We start from the raw sequence: 19206 nt of genomic DNA on the forward strand, positions 1-19206 counted from the left end.
TATTTCGTAAACAATATTAATTCAATAGTTTAAGGTAAACAAAGCATATAGATGATTTTTATTTAAGTGACATTCATAAATATCATTTTTCTTTCTACTAGGACTATTAATTAAAATAATAAAACGCTTTCTAAGAATATTTTAGGTTCTTGGAAAATTGTACTAATTTATTAATTTGATCTAGTTTGAAACTAGGGATAGCGATTGCGTGTCACAACTGTATAGGGTATGCTTACGTCATATATCTTTGAAAAAATAAAACAAAATTTAAAAAAAATCGGTCAGAGCGGAAATGGCACAAATCATTAGTGCATTACTAAAGTATCTTAGTAGAGATTTCGAATTGTCAAGATGATTTTTTCGTGACTATAAGAAACGAATTCAAGTCGAAACAGTGCCAATTACTATTATTGATGCATCTTTATGATTATATTGCGATGAGAAACATGATCCTATACGAAGTTGATAAATGAGACAAACAAAAATTTGTAGAAACGAAATCCATAGTGAATGAATTTTAGGTGAACACATATTGGTATCTACGCACATTTTAAAATAACGCAATACCCTACTGCAATGTCGAGTTGATATACCAATTTATTTGTGCAGAAAGAAACGCCTGAGAATAATGCATAAGGAATGAACCGTTACAGTTGACCAACGCCTTCCAACTTTTTGCTACTGCGACTGGGATCCTTGAGACTCCTCTCCATTGCCTGATCGACTACCACCAGGTGCCACGTCCAGAGACTCTGGATCTGCAAATAAAAAGACTTTCAATGGAAATACGCGGTTCACTGTTTAAGACATTGTTTACCATATTTTTTAAAGGTATTTTTATACAAGACGTATGTCATCTGCGTTTCATTTAAGGGCTCTCCATATGTATCTATAAATATGGAATAATGGATAATTTTTGGTAGGTTTGACCTTGAATATTGTCATGCCATGATAGCGATATGTCGCATTAATCTATTAATTTGTATTGTTTTTGTTATGATCATTATTCAAAATCAAACCTTGGAAAAACGATTATCTATATACCTATAGATATGTATGGAAGGGTCTTCAATGTCGTAATTTTTAAAAGCGGCGATTATTTTGAAACGTAAGATGGGCACGTACGTCGAAAAATCAACTTCAATTTAGTATATTTCTTATTGAATTAAGAAAACTGTAAAATAATACAGTTTAATTAATGTTTTTTTATTGTCAACGAAAAATAGAAATTTTTTAAATCTATAATATCTCTTAATAACCTTGACTGAACAAAATTATGTGTGATTTTCAGGTTTTACTTGTTTATTAATTTTTCTATACTACATATATCTGATGATCCGAATTTATCGAAGTAATCTTCAAATTATTCTGGTGCAAATTCAATTTTCAAAATTAAATACAGAGCATGCCTTGGTCTATATCACGCTGCTAATTTCTTCTAAGCTTTAAATAAATAACAGTGTAATGCTTTTCAGCTACAGGCACTTCCAATTACTTAATTTTCGTTACCTAGGCAAGGTGATCCCTTGATCCGACAAGTATTGTAGCTACCGCATCTTGTGCATTTCAGTCCGACAACGTGGAATTTCACGGTTGTTTCCTAAAATATCATGCAAGGCTTAATTAATAATTTTATATTACATGAAATAGTTATATTTTTTTAATATAGTAATGTTTTTTCACAATCTACAGAAATATACCCGAGACCTTAATATAATTTGCTTTACAGTATTAAGAGTTTTACTCAACGATCGCAATCCAACATCACGAAGTAAAAGAATAATAAGAACAGAACATAATATCTTCTTTACGAAAGATTAATTCCAAATAATAAGTAATGTAACTCATTCAATATTATCAAGAACAGCTGATATGTTCAACAATGACGGAAATTCACCTCGTGACAATCTTTGCATAATATTTCAGCCTTATAGTCTTTATATTCAGGCGGCATAGGTGTCAAAGAAACCTCACTGTCTAAGAAACTCCAGAGATCAGTCATATCAAGTAGAGATACTTGACAAGTCGGGCACGCATAGTGGCCAGAATGTAGTAAGTCCTCAAAACAGGTGCGATGTAGAAGATGTCCACAGTCGGGAATGTGACAGGGAATGCGGCTGGTATGAATATCTTCCAAACACACGGGACAATTGGCATGTGAAACATTTTCTACACACTGAAACATGTAATGTATCTAGTATTTATCTAGTTTGTAAAAAAACTTTTAATTTGACTTTTAATTTTAATTTGAAAATTATCTTTCTTTAGCGAATTTTATGTTTACTTTAATAAATAATAAAATTCCATAGATAATAAGTTAACATTACAAGTAATCTTTTTCAATGGCAGCTGTCATGAGCTTTAAAATATGTAAGAACTACAGAAACATAACAAAACTAAAAAAAAGATAGTATAAAAAGAACAAGTGAGATTAAAAGCATCAAAAATTTTAGTTTAAATATATACAAATAAAAATACCTTGTGACCCTTTTGTAATTGGATAGGCAAACACATATTACATTTTGCGCAATGGAAAAAGTTGTCTCTGCCTCCAAGCCTACAAATTCCACATCCATCGCAGTGATATTGGTTCTTGTCTTCATCATCAAAAAGATTACATTCAAGGCAAGTATATTTGCCAAAGCGTACATGGCATTTTTGGCAGGTTGCCTGTACAGGTTGACGAGTCTCACATATAACGCAAATCAACTCTGTAACTTCTTTTCTCTTAACTGTATGAGCTTCTTGCTCATCATGACAAAAACGACATGTATAAACTTTGTTACAGCAAGGGGTCTGAAATTAGAAAAAAAGACTCAATAGTATTTTTTTTTAATTATATAGTACAAAATACTTTTATATTAAATGTTGATTTGAAAGCAGTAAAAAATAATGTATAGAACTGAAGCAAATTAAAAATATACTAAATGGCAATTTTTTTTGTTAAAATTTAATTTTTAGCTCTGAGAATCTTTGTAAGAATAGAATGAAAGAATAATCAAAATAGCTTATATATTAATCATTCATTTTTATACCTTTCTTCTTAACAATACAATAATAATAATTGTAAAAATAATACAGTTCAACATATACATATGGTTTTATATTCTTTTATGTCAATAATAATGGCTGAAAACATTAGTTTTTAAAAAATCATGTTTGACCCATCGTCATTGAGAACAAATTTTTAAAGTGGAAAGGTAGCAAAAAAATGTTCTCTATTAAATTTATTCCAGTCATGACATTAATAATAGATAAAAAGAATGATATAGATAATTTGTTCTTCATTGAAATTGAAGAATCTTATTTGAAATCTATTTTTAATATGCAAAGTATATGCAATAAATTTGTTCATTAATTTAAAAAATAGTAATATTCTGTTCAAATATTAATAAATAATCAAACAGTAAAAACTGCACAAGTAAAGATTGGATGTCATTCTTTAACAGTTTCATTAGTAAACTATTGTAGTAAACTGTTGCATAATAATAAAATAACATTAGATGAACACTTTTATTATAAGAAATTAAAGTTAAAAGAGAAATAAAAATTATGAGTTTTTTTCAAATAACAATTGTTTGAAATGTTTGCTTGGTTTTATAGGATTACTAAACGACAGGCATTTGTGCCAATTAATTGATATGCTACACTATGCATAGGAGACAAACAGAGATAGTAGGTTATAGAAGTAATATTTTCTTTGAAGCGTACCAGAATATAATAATAGGTAAGATTGTACTTAAGACTGAAAATTCATGAAATATTTTGTTATGAATACAATTGTTTGATTTTTGAATCGATGGGAAATAACAATTTAGAGGTCAATGAAAGTATGTTGACAATTCATATTACCACAAATTTCGATTTTCTCTTGTAGTGTTCGCAACCGTACTTGTCCTCAACGACCTCGCTCGACTTGTCCGCTTGTTCACCGCTAGCACCGCTGCTCCCGCTGAAGTCCCCCAAGTCCTCGTCTTTTTCCATGTTAATTATACGACCGAATAACCTACAATACGCTTAGAACTTCGAAAAATAACGTCAATAATGTAGCCTGTTAGAGCGTCCTTGAATTATCGATTATTTCAACGTCGAGAGTATGTAGTTTCTTGATTGCAATTTTTATCCCGGTTGTCTCCTCGTAGCAATGGAATTATCCTACAGGCTTGATATATTACAAAAGCGGAGAGTCGTAGACAAATACGAAGTCGAAACGGATCCAAGTAGTTGGCTAGGCGCGTACACTTGTGTGCACGTTCGTTTGTCCGTTGGCAGTGACGAGGCAGAGTCTACGATATGTTAGTCGAGGGCAAGTCAAGTCAATTTCTTCCAGAGGTTTTTTAGCGACTCAGCTGCAGTTTGTACGTTCATCAGTCATCACATAGACACTACGCTTTATCATGGTTGTACATATTTATCGTTCCTCGCACTTCTTGCGATGGTGCTTAGCACTTACTCCTTCTTACCAGCAACTCCAAATGTTCACTAATGCTCAATCTTTTATCAGCGAGCCTTCTCCAGACTAATTTTTACGGGCGATTAATTATTTGTTTCCGCGAAGAATTGATTCGATTACTTTCAGCAGCAGAGTAATCAACTCGCATACGTAGACATACTATACTAATCACTGACGCAGTTGGCACTCTTTGCAGTTGGCACTCTTGGCATTATCGAGATCGCTCTATAGCTTATATATGTACGTACGTATGCACATGTGTACTTATACAAATGCACAGTCGTTTGTAGGTAAATATACATAAATTTGTATACGTGCATTCATATTTAGTATAAAAAAGTAAAATTTACGTACGAGTAGGCTACTGCTAATGCTTAGAACCTATAGAAACTGTTTCGAAATTAATTTCATAAATATAAGCAATTGAAAATTGTCACTTGACATTTTTATATTATGACTACGAAGCAGCAATTTTTTTAATATTTTGTAATTTGTAATAGATCAACTTACCAAGTTCGAAGTTGCTGTTTCATAGTCGTAATAAAAATTTCAAATAAAAATTTTTAATTACTTATAGCTACAAAATTTAGTTCGAAAGATCCTTTAGGTTCTAGGTATATTAGCGCTAGGCAATTCTCGCAAATACATTTTACTTTTCTTGAAACGGATGTGACTGTGTGAATTTGTGGATGTATACATGTGGGGAAGAATTTCAGAAACTGTACTCTAGGTTCATGAAAATTCATAGATACGAGTATTTGTATTCACTTATTTTTATTTATATATCATATCGTAGTCATCCCTTGATACTTGTCTATGATATAGTTGATATCAATATTTTTATGAAGTATATTTCACATGAAGGATATTTCATAACAGCTAGGTCAATGCTCAACAGAATCTAGCGAAGAAGATGATGTAAACACAAAATATTTATACTGTATACCTTTTAATTAGTTTTAGTTTAGTTTTAGTTTCAATTTTTTATTATTCTTCAGACTAGTGTACAGAAAATTATTTTCTCTGCTGGATTAAAAATAAATAAATAGATACGTTTGTGTGTGTATAACTATATGTATAATCATTGTATTGGACTCTGGAATCAATAAATAAATGACTAAATAAATAAATATCGTGTATGTATTAAATTTATAATAACGAGATTAGACTTAATTTATAACAAAGATATTTTATTATGTTCTAGTACAAGCTGTCAGTTTTAACAATAAACTAAAAAATAAAAGAAATAAAAAATATCAGAAATCTAAATTTGGGTTATATAACAAATGAGAACTTAAATAATTTTTTTGATTTCCTAATCTTTGTTGAACGTTGAGGTAGTTGAGTTTGATTATTTTGAACTTGAGTATCACTGGTAGAAGGTTAAGATAAAGAGATAATAAAAACATCTGGCGAATTGGATTGAATGTGAACTGGAATACATAAATTTTCTAATCCGCTTAAATTCGATAATTGATCCTCAAACGAATGTAAAAATTTAGTCATAAAAGCTGAACGTTGTACGATATTGGTGTCTGTTGGAGACGATGGAGGCGAAGACAGCTGTTTAATATGTTGTTGAAATCTTAGGCTAGCTAGTTCGTCATTAAAGTGAATGAAGAACTATTCCAGATTATGAATATTGTTCAGTTTGTTCAGTTTTCTTCTCTTATGAAGTGCTTGTAGTTTGGAATGAAATTATTTGGTCTACATGACGCTTGAAAACTTTGCACAAATAATCAATTTTGTAATGTAAACCACCTAAACGAGCAATAATTATATCTGGAATTCATTTTTCCATTCGACGAGGACTGCCGGAGAGAAAAATTGTAATGGTGAAAATACATGAAAAGTTTGCTTGAAATTATTTTGTTGCTTTTCAAATATTTTTGTTTGCGTTGAGTTTGGTCGAACTACATCGATACGTGTTCGTAATTTACGATCGAGCAATAACTGAACTGGCGTTTGTTCTGCTACAGCATGTGGAGCTTGATAAAGATAAAAAGGAGCTATTAATCTTGACACTACTTACGGTCAGAAATTTAAAAAATTCTGTTTTACATTATCTTGACTACTGAGGGAGGAATTCGCATGCCGGAACTTGATTCTTCAATCCGAATTTACAAAGAGCAACTACTGGACTAGTCGTAAGTAGGGAAAAGCCTCACTCCAGCGGTCTAAATAATAAAAGCGATTGAGAAAACCTTTACTTATACTGCTGCTTGGTCACCCAAGATGAACGTGTTTTGTTTAAACGCACGCGGCATCGCGGTCTGGCCAAATTTGCTGCCTCGAGACGTCGACCCATCTTCCCTCTCTTATATTAGTGATAAAGGAATTGGCGGAGTTTTCACGGGACGTGTGGCGGTTTCCCGATTCCAATTTGCGATTGAACGCGCTTTTTCTCAAGGTTCGCCATCGCGAGCAAACTCTTCAGAGACAAATTGTTTGTCGCTATCTAAGACTACAGTCATAGGAACACCGTAAGAAGCGAATAAATCGTCAGCAATAGTTACGATTGTTGAGCTAGTCGTTAAATTAGTGATTTTAACTTCCATTGACTTGCTAAATAAGCACAATGACAAAAAATAACGTCGAACCAGCGCACTTGAATCAGCTAAATTTATATGAATTCGTTCCCTTGGTCTCTTTGAATACCGATGCCAATGAATCTTTGGAGGAGCGTGACCGTTCTAACACAATCAGGACAGATTTAGTTCTATTTTTGATTTCAGCATCAATAGCGGACTAATAAACAGAGATCTCGTAATTCCTTTCATTTTTGTAATACCTAGCTGAGTCGCGTGTAATCGTTAAGTACGGATTGTTGCAGTGAGTAGAATGATGCCAGGACGCTCGAAAATTAGGCAACCCTGAAGCCTCGCATCTGTATTGTATAATCTTGGCAAGGTTATGATTTTTCCGTGCTTCTCTACCAATTATCGTTGCTTTTATAGAGGATTCGTAAGTCAATTTTATTCGTTCCAATTTCTGTGATTTTCGTGACAAAACCGATCGTAGTTAGTCAAGAAGTTCATGTACAATAATCAGCACTTCTGTTAACTTTCATAGTTTTCAATTATAAATTAAAATTGAAACATGTCAAATAATTGGCTTAGTTAGCCATTCGACTAATACATAAAACTGGCAAGGACTTCAGAATACAAAATTTGTGTAAATAGCTTGTAGTCAGTGACGAGTGTAAATATTTTCTAGCATAAAGATAATAAAAGAATTTGTGAACTGTCCAAACAATGGCTAAGCTTTCTTTGACTACTCGAGTGTATCACTGTTCGGTCGTCGACATTCTGTTCTGACGCTTTTTTAAAAAATCAAAATGATGGCGAGAGCAAAACTTTAAAGGAATAGTCGCATTAATAAAAAAATTGATTGTCATGTTTGCATTACCACTGGTTAATATCAATAATACAATTGTGCACAACAAGGGTAATTTTCACTCGGCTAGGAGGATGTTTGTGGGTGTGCTTATACGATACCATAATGCAGTTTTTATAGCTGCATACTGTATTTTCTCAAGTTCTTGTTTAGCTGCAGCATCCGTAGGAAAGTATATAAAGCGACCGTAGTCAAGTATATAGAGTGCACAAAACTCTTGTATAAAACTAGGAGCGTTTCGGGGTTGGTTCCCTACCAGGTACCTCGTAGGAATTTCACGATGTTTTTGGTTTTTAAACAATTCTTTTTAATGAAACTTACATGTTTTTCGACTATATCAAAAAAATTGCAATAGATGTATTCTTATAGTTTCATGTCTTAGAATTGACCAAAGAATATATCTGATTTTTTTCTAGAAGTTACGATCGACTTTTTTGATTTTGCAAATTGTCAATTATTGGTAAATTATTGGTAAAAATTTTTTGAAACGTTTCGAAAAAAATTTATATGTACTGCTTGGTCTATTTTGAACATTTTTTGTACTTAGAAATTTTTTCGGAAACCACGCAGCAAAAATCCGTTGTTTTCAATATTTGGTTCTGTACTTTCAGAGCTAAGATTGCACTCTATTGTTTAGTCTTTGCTTGGCTTAACTGAGACTAATTTTCTTCGATGTTTTTGCAGTAGTGAGCTAGATGTCCTTATTCATTACAGGTATAAAAGTGAGCTTTTCAGTAGAAAAGTAGATCTAAGAATTTTTGTCATCATACGTTATCTATAACGATTTCGGCAGCTTCTTTACGTCCTCTGGTTGTATGTATATTTGTCTGCGAAAGCTAAAAATGTGTGTGTAACCTGGCTGAATTATGCCAGCTCTGATACTTGTGAATAAACGTATGAGGTATTATCGAGCATACGTTAGATACAATGATACGCTTTGTTTTCGTGATCAATGGTCTTACTTCGAGGCAGTGAGCGCATACAGTAAGTTCGATATTGCTTTCACACAATTTCTTGGCGATTTCCTTAGTAATTAAGTAAATGCAGATACGCAGATGTTTAAGGGAACAGTGAGTTTTCCAAATGCGACGGTATAATCTTCGATCGTGAGGTATAGATTCAATAATTATATAGATCTGCAAAATAAGGGGTTGTGATTGTTGTTTACCAACTGAGAGTCATTTCCGAAGTAACTTTTTGCATAAAATTCGAATCTCAAGTCAGATTTTCTTCACCATGTTAGAATTTTTTAAATATCCTAATTTAAAGGGGCAATGAAAGGCGGTTTTTTCGTATATTTCAGGTCCCGTAACAACGCGAAATAGTACATTACGTAACGCGTGCGGGAAGTAGATGATCCCCGCACGGGCGAAGTTTGTCGTTGCATCATCTTGCTGAAACCATTGTGTTTGTGGCGGTCGAGCCCCGGTTGGTGCCGCCACCTGCGAGCCTAAATTAGCAGCGCGAGAGGCGCCTCCGGTTAGGAGGATTTAGCCGGATTAGGAAGCAAGGCTTAGGGGGATGATAGCAAAGTAATCCGGTTAATCTGGTCATCCCTAAGTGGCTCAGGCGGATCAAACCCCGGCCTGGCGGCCTATATAAGGTCGCCCATCGCAACGCACAACATCAGGATCAGTCTAACTGCTGCCCGTCGTCGACACGATCGCCTTCGTCATCGCCTACAGCCGCTGCCAAACATACGACAGGACACACCATCGCCGCCGAAGAACACCACCGTCCGCTTAGCCAAGCGTCAGCCACTCTTCCCAAGCAGGCTTGCCCTGCTTATGACGCTTACGGCCCCCGACGCGGACGAGCTGCCGTATTTCGCTGTACAACGTAGTTTCAAGGAAAAATAAAGATTTCTCAGTGCCTAAGAAAATTCGAGTTCAGCGTGATCTCCCGGGTGATCCCTACCACTTCCTCCATCCGTCACGAGTGTGGCTCCACTCGCCAACAACAGCCAAAAATTGATGGTTTTGTCCCATGTCCAATGCACTGTGTTAATCTGGGTGTAGGCAAACAATTTTGAAACTATTGGTTTACTTCATCTAATAAACCTTACTCAGTTCCTAAAAGAAAATTGAATACCATTAATCAATATTTAAAAAACTTCAAAGTGCCGACGCAGTTGGTACGATTGTCACGTTCTTTAGATGATCGAGCATATTGGGAAGCGGCAGAGTGGTCTAATTGGATCCTTTTTTACAGTATTCCGATATTGAAATTAATATCACAAGAAATTTCAAATTTTGAAGAGTATATATGAATCATTGGGCCTTATTAATAGAAGCATATTATACATTATTGCAAAATGAAATAACTGTAAGAGAATTACGAAGAGCAGATTGTCTTTTAAAAAAATTTGTATTCCAAACTAAACTTCTTTATTCAGATGATGCGATGACATATAATGTACATCAATTATTACACTTAACACAGAGTGTTGCTGATTGGGGTCCATTGTACGTGCATAGTGGCTATGTCTTTGAATCAGGCAATGGTAGAATTAAACAAGCTATTTACGCTGCTAAAGGTGTCTTAAGTCCAGTATGTCGTCAACTGAGTTTTGAAGTGAATATCAGGATATTACAAAAACATATAGAAATAAGAAAAGATTCACCGTCTTTAGAATATGTTAAATATTTAGATAATGGATTTGTTGTAAAGACTATTAAATTTACATACAGATATTTTAGAAGAATAGTTGTCGATGAAAATCTTTTTGAACAGTTTCAACTTCCATTAGGAAAAATAAGGGATTATGCAAAACTAATTAAAGATGGGTGTTTATTTGAGTCATCTGAAAAATTATTATATAGATCAGACAATTCATATGTATGTAGTTTTAAAAAATGATGATTATGTACAGGTTCAGCAATTTCTTGTAAATATTGAAGATGTAAAGGAGTATACCACGTATAAAAAGATCAATGTAAATAATGATAATTTAAAAAAGTTATTGAAGTAAGACAGAATGTTGATATAACAGAAACTACAAATGTTTATAAATTATATGTCTATTTAAATATTGATGGCGATGACTATGTTTCCTCTGTACCTAATATGTATTGGAAATAACATACATTTATATTATATTGTGTAGTAAGACAATTGTTAAGAACACAAGGAATGTTATTTAATTGTATCCTTTTTATTTTCCGAATATATTATATCTATCCACATTTCTCATTTAATATTTATTATTATTATGCATTGATTATTTTGTAAGAGCTAATGTAAATATTAATTAAGAAGTTTCTGTATTATTTTTCACTATATTTTTATACAAAATAATAAATATCATATAAATAATTTTATTCAGCAGTTACGAATTGTATCTATTTTTAAATGGTGGCATTTAAGTACATACTGGAATAATCAGATTAATCTTATTCCATTGAATTTTGATTATTATGTAAGTGATATTTTACATATTTAGCCATAAGTATCCTTACAATGAATAAAAATGTAATGATAAAAAAGTTACACTAGAATTCAACAATGCAACAAGTACTTTTACGTAATATATAATTATTCATTTTATACTTTTCTTGTGCTCTGAAATAAATATATATTTTTCTATCCCGTGACTTTTATCTTATGAACTTTAAAAAAAATTGATTAGAAATCGTAAAACTTCGAAGTAGGGAAGATTCTTAGAAGTAACGGAAATTCATCCAGAAATCAGTAATTAAATTTAAAAAAATATTTTTGAATTACAAGTAAAAGCAACATACAAACATACAACAAAATAGCAACATTTAAATAACTTGACTTAGAAATCCACCTGCATTAAATAAATCTACCTAGAAATTCACATGGAGTCCATGTGGAAACCATATGATCCAGCTGGAAATCTTGCATTATGAAATATCCACTGAAATTCACCTTGATTTTTTAAAATTCCACTTGAAAGTCCATCTAGAAATCCATATGGGATCCACGTGGAATCAATATGATTCAGTTGGATATCCATCCTGGATTATAAAAAAATTTATTGGAAATCCACCTAAAAACCACCTGAAAATTCACCTAGATTAAAATAAATCCACCTAGAGATCCACCTAACAATCCACCTGGATTTAATATAAATCCACCTGGAAATCCACCTAGAATTTCACCTGGATTAAAATAAATCCATCTAGAAATTCATCTAGAAATTCATCTAGAAATTCACCTGAATTTAATAAAAATCCACCTGGAATTCCACCTAGAAATCCATATGGAATCCATGTGGAATTCATATGATCCAGCTGGAAATTTATCCTGGATTTCCAGCTGAATTTTTTCAATAGGGCGCGCGCGCGCGCGTGTGTGTGTTGATTTGTATAGACAATTTATCCGCATCAGGTAAAATAGAAATCTGTCGGTACGAAATTTTTTTTATAAAATATATATAAAAGCTGCGTTATTATATCAACGATATAAACAGGACATGCTCCGAATCTTTATTTATATAATAGCAGAATTAATTTTTTCGTTCATCCATAGATCTACGTATTAATTCCATGTTTTTTCATTTATTAATATTTTAAATAAATTATTAAATTCGTTAATTATTTGTAAATACAAAATGTATATCGTACCTATAAAATTATAAGCAGTTATTTCATCATAAAACTTTGGGTGATTAGTGTATTGAAATGTATCATGAAAATAATATTTAATTAAAATAATAGTGAATAATAATATGTATGAACAATTTTCTGAATAGAGATAAATAATTCATTTATGATCTCGATATCTTCGTATCTTGAATGAATCGTTAGCACGCGAAATTATCTATGGAAATTGCATCCTTTCGTATGGCCCAAGCACGAATTCGCGCGCCATAACTTTTACCTGACTAAAGCCTGATCAAGAAAATCTATCAGGCCTGAATAAGCCGCTACGGTTGGCTTAGTACTTAGTAGAGTTTCCAACTGGGTTGGTGATGTCGTTGTTAAAGGTTAGTGGTTTATAAATTACTTTATTTATATTTTAAAATAACACTATTCTGAATTTTCTTTGGTGGTGAGACGATAATTATACAAGTTTTAATTTTTTAAGAGTAAACGTCTACCTTTCGTTAGTGTTGTTGAGATCCTATTTGTGAATATTTTGAGTACTTTTGATTTGTTTCTTTTATAATACATTTTTGTATAAATACATCAGTACTCTTTTCTAAGAAAAACTCAATAGAATGCAAGTTTTATTTCATACCCTACGTTCGCGGCAAAGATAGTTTGGTTTAAATAGAAATAAAATAAAATTTCATAACTATTTTAAAAGTAATATTTATTTTATGCAATTCGGTTTTAGTTATCTTATCTCTCAATTGCACAATGAAGCGTAATTAAAAAATAAAATTATAGATTAAGTACAGAAATCAATCCATAATTTTTACTTATAGAAAATTATAACTTATTTTTTATTGCATCAATATTTTTAGAGTCACTTTACATTTGAAGCATCATGGCCAAATATGCGTCCAATTATCTTAAAGCTCTTGAAGCAGGAGCCTGTAACACAAACAGATTGGCAAGACCTATTTTATTCTGTCCATCTGGTGTGCCTCGACGAAAAAGGTCCACCCAAATTAAGAGAAGCTTTAAAAGAAGATATTATGTTTTATATCAAACAAGCTCAAAAGGTTTGGCATACACTATATATGATTTTGTAGTTATTAATATTTTTTTTAACTTTATTAATACTTCAGAAAATTTATAGAATGTAGTCAGCTACTATAATCAATGGTACATATTTTTGTAGAGAGTTATGGCACATCAAGAAGAACAGGCTCTGCTCAAAGCATATATAGCAGAATGGAGAAAGTTTTTCACTCAATGTAATTATTTACCCACACCATTTAGACAGCTAGAAGCATCGTTACGAGGCAAGGCAAGTAGTAGTCTACAAAAGAAAAATCAACCTGATGAAAGTATTGTTAGGAAGGTTTGTTTTTTATTCTTTTAAACACTTAAAATTTTTATTTATTTTCATAATCAATTACATTTTATTTTTAGTTAATGTTGGATAGCTGGAATCAAAGTATATTCAATGATATTAAACAGAGGCTGCAAGAATCAGCTATGAGACTAGTTCGTACGGAAAGAAATGGAGAAGTTTTTGATTCACAACTTGTAATTGGAGTTAGGGAATCGTATGGTAAGAAACTTTCTTGTTCTCTCAATAACTTTAGTTTACATGGAAAAATAATCACAAACTTTATCTTTTGTAGTAAATTTGTGCTTGAATCCATCAGACAGGCTAGAAATCTACAAAGAAAATTTTGAAGCAGCTTACATTGAAGAAACCGAAGCCTTTTATTGGGTGAAAGCTCCTGAGCAGTTATCAAATCATGGTGTAGAACATTACATGAAATATGCGGAACAAAAGTTGAAGGAAGAGGAGCTGCGTGCCCAAAAGTACCTTGAACCAAATAGTGCTAGTGTGCAATTGTTGATGGAGCGGTGCGTTAAAGTGTTAGTCGCACACTTCAAGTCTGCCATTCTTGCAGAGTGTCCTAGAATGATTCAGCAGCATCAAACAGAGAGTAAGTTCCAAAAACAATCAATATTCATTGTAGATTCAACCTATTTTTATACATTAGAAATTTTTCGCAGAACTGAGATTAATGCTGAAACTAATGGATCGAGTACCAGATGGAGTAACGCCAATGCTCCAAGACCTGGAGAATCACATAGGAACAGCAGGTCTCGATGACATGATGGCGGCGGTAGACATAATTACACAAGACTCGGAAAAGTACGTGGAGCGGTTGCTTGACCTGTTCCGTCGATTTTCCACTCTTGTCAAAGAAGCTTTTGACGATGATCCCCGTTTCCTTACGGCTCGCGACAAAGCTTACAAACTCGTCGTTAATGACTCATCGGTGTTCAAACTGGAGTTACCAATTAGGCAAGGTACTGGTGTTGCCTCGATCACTCCACCTGCCGCGGTGCCAGCACCTACTGTCATACCAAACTTCAATACGAACAAACCAGCCAATGTGATGAACGGCCAGCCGGAGTCTAAGTGTCCGGAACTTCTGGCGAATTACTGTGATATGCTACTGAGAAAGACGCCGCTAAGCAAAAAACTTACGTCCGATGAAATCGAGAGCAAGTTGAGAGATGTCGTAAGTAGCTGGTACTTTTCCTACTCTTTATCTCTCTACATCAATCTCAAATTTTAATTTACAATTTCTGTTACAGCTGTTGGTATTAAAGTACGTTCAAAATAAAGATGTGTTTATGCGGTACCATAAGGCGCATTTGACTCGAAGATTGATACTCGACACGTCCGCGGATTCCGAAAAGGAAGAGAATATGGTCGAATGGTTGAGAGAAGTAGGAATGCCAGCGGATTATGTTAATAAATTGGCGCGGATGTTTCAGGATGTTAAAGTCTCGCAGGATTTAAATCAACAATTCAAAGAGCAGTGTCGAGCGACAATTGCAGATAGCATAAATATTAAAGTAAATTTCTTGACAAAAATATGATTTTTTCTGCTGGTAAATGTACATTGCTTATGGTGTATTGTTTATTTAGATACTAAATGCTGGAGCTTGGGCAAGAGGTAGCGAGCGCGTGACTGTTAGTTTGCCGCTTCAGCTAGAAGATTATATACCTGAGGTTGAAGAATTCTATAAGAAAAAGCACAGTGGAAGAAAGCTTCAGTGGTATCACCATATGTCCAATGGAACGGTACAGCTTTGTTCGTACCTTGGTTTGCATATTTATTATTTTACTAAATTAATTAATTATTTTGCAGATTACATTTTGCAATCAAGTAGGTAAATTCGATGTTGATGTGACGACTTTTCAAATGGCTGTACTGTTTGCTTGGAATCAACGTCCATTTGAGAAAATTTCATACGAAAATCTTCGATTAGCCACGGAATTACCAGACCCTGAATTGAGACGGACGCTTTGGTCGCTATGTGCTTTTCCAAAAATAAAACGCCAGTTGATATTTGCTGACCCACCTGCTCACAGCCCAAAAGATTTTTCACAATCAACGAAATTTTGGGTTAATCAGGAGTTTGCACTTATGTAAGTAGCAATATGGAAAGTGTAGTTAAAGTTGTATCATACTTTGTAATGAAATTTATTTGAATACAGAAAAAATGGAAAATTGCAAAAGAGAGGAAAAATCAATCTGGTTGGACGTTTGCAGTTATCGACTGAACGTAGTAAAGAAGAAGACAATCAGTCAATTGTTCAACTTAGGATACTACGCGTACAAGTAAGTCTGAAATGGAGCCCATGCAAGTTTTTTAATTATTTTCAATATATTCTGCATCATTGATATCCGCTTTTTATATTGTAGGAAGCGATCATTAAAATTCTAAAAATGCGAAAGAAGATTCCAAATAGTCAGCTACAGACAGAACTAGTTGATATACTAAAGAATATGTTTTTACCTAGTAAAAAAATGATCAAAGAGCAGATAGAATGGCTCATCGAACATAAGTACATTCGGCGGCACGATAATGACATCAATACTTTTGTTTATATGGCATAACGATAATTATGCATAACATAACGATTAATTCGTTTTTTGTCTAATATATTATATTTTTATAATAACTTGAGCTACGATTCAAAGACTCGAGTTAGAAAAATGTGGCATATTTATAAAGTTATATACAGAATGAAGAGTAATTTTGCAATTGGAGATAATATTTGAAATGATACGATTGACATCGAGGATTATTATTCATTTTTGGGTCTGGGTACAAGTCACTTTAAAATTGAAGAATCATCTCCAGATGGATTGTACATGCATTTGTAAGGTAGTAGTTATAGTATTTACTAATTTTAAGAAAAATAAAATGAGCAATTTTCTAAGACTCATATTTTCTTTATGCTATTTGCTATTGATTTGAAACTGACCACCGTTGAAAATATTTATTTTTTGATTTACATGCGATGTCCTAGGAAGTTTTGAGGTAAATTATTGACTGTTTTCTTATATCTTTTCCATATTTTTAAATTTAGTATGAAAATATTGGTACTGTTCACTAGATACCTGTTCACTAGGTGTATATTTTTAACTTGATTTTAATGATTTTTGTGTACATTATTATAACAAAAACTAACTTTGATGAATCATAAATTCTGTAATATAAGTTTTGACATTAAACGCTCACTTTCTTAAATGTTTTTTTATATTTTTGGTCTGTTTATTTTCTTTCTTTACAATTAAACTTTTAAAATAATGCGATGTGCACCGAAAGCTATACTCATTCGATATACATTTTGATGACGACATTGAATTTTGCAACACGTAATGTTATATCTTGCACGTCCTAATGCTTTGAAAGTCAGAATGATTTTCTTTCATCGTCTTCTTGCCCGCTATAATTTGCTATATATTAAAATATATCAATGAGATTTTCAGCGGATTTCAAAAATGAATGAGATACTGCAGTACGATCTGAATTGTGTGTGTGTGTAATCAAACCTGGCTTGAGTAACGCTGGAAAATGTTACTGCACGTTAAGAATGACTTTTTTTGCGCATAGAGATCATCATTAATGAATAGCGTTCAATAAATGTTGCATTAGCCTTCAAGATCACGATGAGATATCAACTTAAATACCATAACCATTACGCGTATATACTCTATGATGCTCTTAAAATCTATGGAATTCCCATTTACATGAATCGATTTTTGACCTCTGTTTTCTCGATGACCTTAGGAAAAAAATTTGTTTTGAAGGTCACATTCTTATCGCTCGTTTCCAAGCGCTATAAGATGACCGCCCTTGTTTACAAAAAATCATCATCCTCAAAATCGAAGAAAATAATTTTTTTTCAAAAACTTACAGCTTTGACCTCCAAATTCAAAAGCAAATTTTAATTTTTCGAAAAATTGGATAATTTTCGAGTAACCAGCATTACTCGAGCTTGAAAATGGCGCTTGGCTCCTTTGCCTATCTTTATTTCAGCCTGAGATATTTGATTTTGTCATTCCTTAAGTCGATATGCAACATTAGTGGGGTGCCCGACGAGAAGGGTGCTCGCCTGTTAACTACGTTGGTCCTGCACAACGCAACAGCGAATGCCGAAATAATGCAGAGCGGCACAGGTTGCAAAAAGCAACACCCTTTTTGAGACAGCGGAAAAAGTAAATATGTCTATATTAATTATCTTTCCAGACTTTTCTATAATAATTGTTGTTCTACGTATTTCAGTTGCGATAACAATATCCAGTGGACAGGACCGAGCAGACAACGCGGTCAGCGGCACCTGCGTTGCAAGGTGCTCAATGATCTGCACTCCTACGACGCGTACCGCAGGCTGCTGTCGAGGGTGCGCCTTCAGTGACTCAACCACGGCTGCCAGAAATGAAACACGACAGTCGTAGTCTACTGCGCCCGCGAATATGAGTGCCGATTCGATTTCGATCGATAATATTTAGAGGCATGTACTGGACGGATACCGACGCTATCACCGCTAGCCCTGGAGTATATGGACTTGGTGTTGAATGAAAAGGTGGATGACGACGACGCTGCCGCGGTCATCCTTAATACGCTCAATCGGCATCCCCGTTCCTTACACAACAATCGATTCTTTGCAGGACCATAAAAATTTTAAATACGAACGAATTGTTTGGTTGACAAAAAATGCGCAAGCATATTTTTGTAGCCCGCAGTGAGCTTGATAAAAAACTGAAATCAAGTGTCGCGGCAGTGGCACGCAGGCAATCAAGTTTCTACGCGTGATATAATGATGTATTATATAATAAAATATTAAAAGACCAGCTTACCATCTTTCATTAAAGAAAAGAACGCTTTATTTTGATTGATACATTTTTGAGAAAGTTATTTGAAAAACAAGATTTTTTTTTTTTTTTTTTTTTCTTTATATCTTGGATTACCTCATTTGTTTTTTGCTTTGGGTAGGATGGTGAGTGGCTTCCTAGTTATGACTGCAGGGGCTGAAGCAGCGGTTACAGGAGCCCGAGGAGCAGAGAGAGTTGCCCTAGGAAGTCCTGATTGTGGGAGGAGTGTGACTAGTACTCCTCTAAATGGGGGTGGTGCTTGCCTTGGTAACTTCTGCAAGCCTCGTCAGTTCATCTATTGCGCTCAGAGTAATGGATTTCAATGCCTGAGTGGAGTCTATAAGTGCTCCTCTGTGTGAGGCAGCCAGCCGATTAATATCCCTCCTCATCACCTCAGTAAAGTTCTTGATTCCTTCTTCAAAAGAGGAGAGCCTGCTACACAGCACTGAGATATGAAGAGTGAGGTTCTCCAACACAGATGCTGTATTTGCCTCCGAGTAGGGAAACTCGTAGGGCAATGACAAGCTCTTGATACATTCAGAAGGAGCACTTAATTCCTGCCTTAATCTTGCCACAGATA

The 19206-nt window shown here is 33.7% G+C and overlaps 2 protein-coding genes across 5 annotated transcripts; one reads left to right on the forward strand and one right to left on the reverse strand.

Annotated features, from left to right (window-relative positions):
- Window positions 1–41: 41 nt before the first annotated feature.
- On the reverse strand, window positions 42–4862 carry LOC131663365 (RING finger and CHY zinc finger domain-containing protein 1). 4 transcript variants are annotated; one of them, XM_058933733.1, is made up of 6 exons: window positions 3853–4862; window positions 2479–2796; window positions 1898–2176; window positions 1510–1600; window positions 818–889; window positions 42–758 (listed from the first exon to the last, which is right to left on the reverse strand). In XM_058933733.1, exons 1-6 carry the CDS (start codon window positions 3982–3984, stop codon window positions 679–681), a joined length of 972 nt encoding a protein of 323 aa, XP_058789716.1. In that variant the 5' UTR covers window positions 3985–4862; the 3' UTR covers window positions 42–678. The 4 variants fall into 4 exon arrangements, 3 of the variants coding, with proteins under 3 accessions (XP_058789716.1, XP_058789717.1, XP_058789718.1); XR_009301843.1 differs by lacking the exons at window positions 42–758; window positions 818–889 and adding exons at window positions 1023–1174; window positions 1260–1443 and having other exon boundaries at window positions 3853–4856; XM_058933734.1 differs by lacking the exon at window positions 818–889 and having other exon boundaries at window positions 56–758; window positions 3853–4852.
- Window positions 4863–12732: 7870 nt separating this feature from the next.
- Window positions 12733–16981, forward strand: LOC131663309 (cullin-5). Its single transcript, XM_058933652.1, has 11 exons — window positions 12733–12800; window positions 13284–13484; window positions 13604–13786; window positions 13858–13999; window positions 14073–14387; window positions 14458–14972; window positions 15049–15312; window positions 15386–15541; window positions 15609–15889; window positions 15959–16082; window positions 16167–16981. Exons 1-11 carry the CDS (start codon window positions 12786–12788, stop codon window positions 16359–16361), a joined length of 2391 nt encoding a protein of 796 aa, XP_058789635.1. The 5' UTR covers window positions 12733–12785; the 3' UTR covers window positions 16362–16981.
- The last annotated feature ends 2225 nt before the right edge of the window (window positions 16982–19206 follow it).

Source organism: Phymastichus coffea, unplaced genomic scaffold (assembly GCF_024137745.1).
Source record: "Phymastichus coffea isolate CEN01 unplaced genomic scaffold, Cenicafe_Pcof_1.1 PCOF00033, whole genome shotgun sequence".
Lineage (NCBI taxonomy): Eukaryota > Metazoa > Arthropoda > Insecta > Hymenoptera > Eulophidae > Phymastichus > Phymastichus coffea.

Coding starts and splice junctions, on each gene's coding strand:
- LOC131663365 (XM_058933733.1), bottom strand. CDS start 3,984: ATGGAAAAAGACGAGGACTTGGGGGACTTCAGCGGGAGCAGCGGTGCT. Junction 2,177..2,478: donor AATTACAAAAGGGTCACAAG/GTATTTTTATTT, acceptor TACATGTTTCAG/TGTGTAGAAAATGTTTCACA. Junction 759..817: donor AAATACCTTTAAAAAATATG/GTAAACAATGTC, acceptor TTTTATTTGCAG/ATCCAGAGTCTCTGGACGTG.
- LOC131663309 (XM_058933652.1), top strand. Junction 14,000..14,072: donor TGGAGTTAGGGAATCGTATG/GTAAGAAACTTT, acceptor TATCTTTTGTAG/TAAATTTGTGCTTGAATCCA. Junction 15,313..15,385: donor CAGATAGCATAAATATTAAA/GTAAATTTCTTG, acceptor TTGTTTATTTAG/ATACTAAATGCTGGAGCTTG.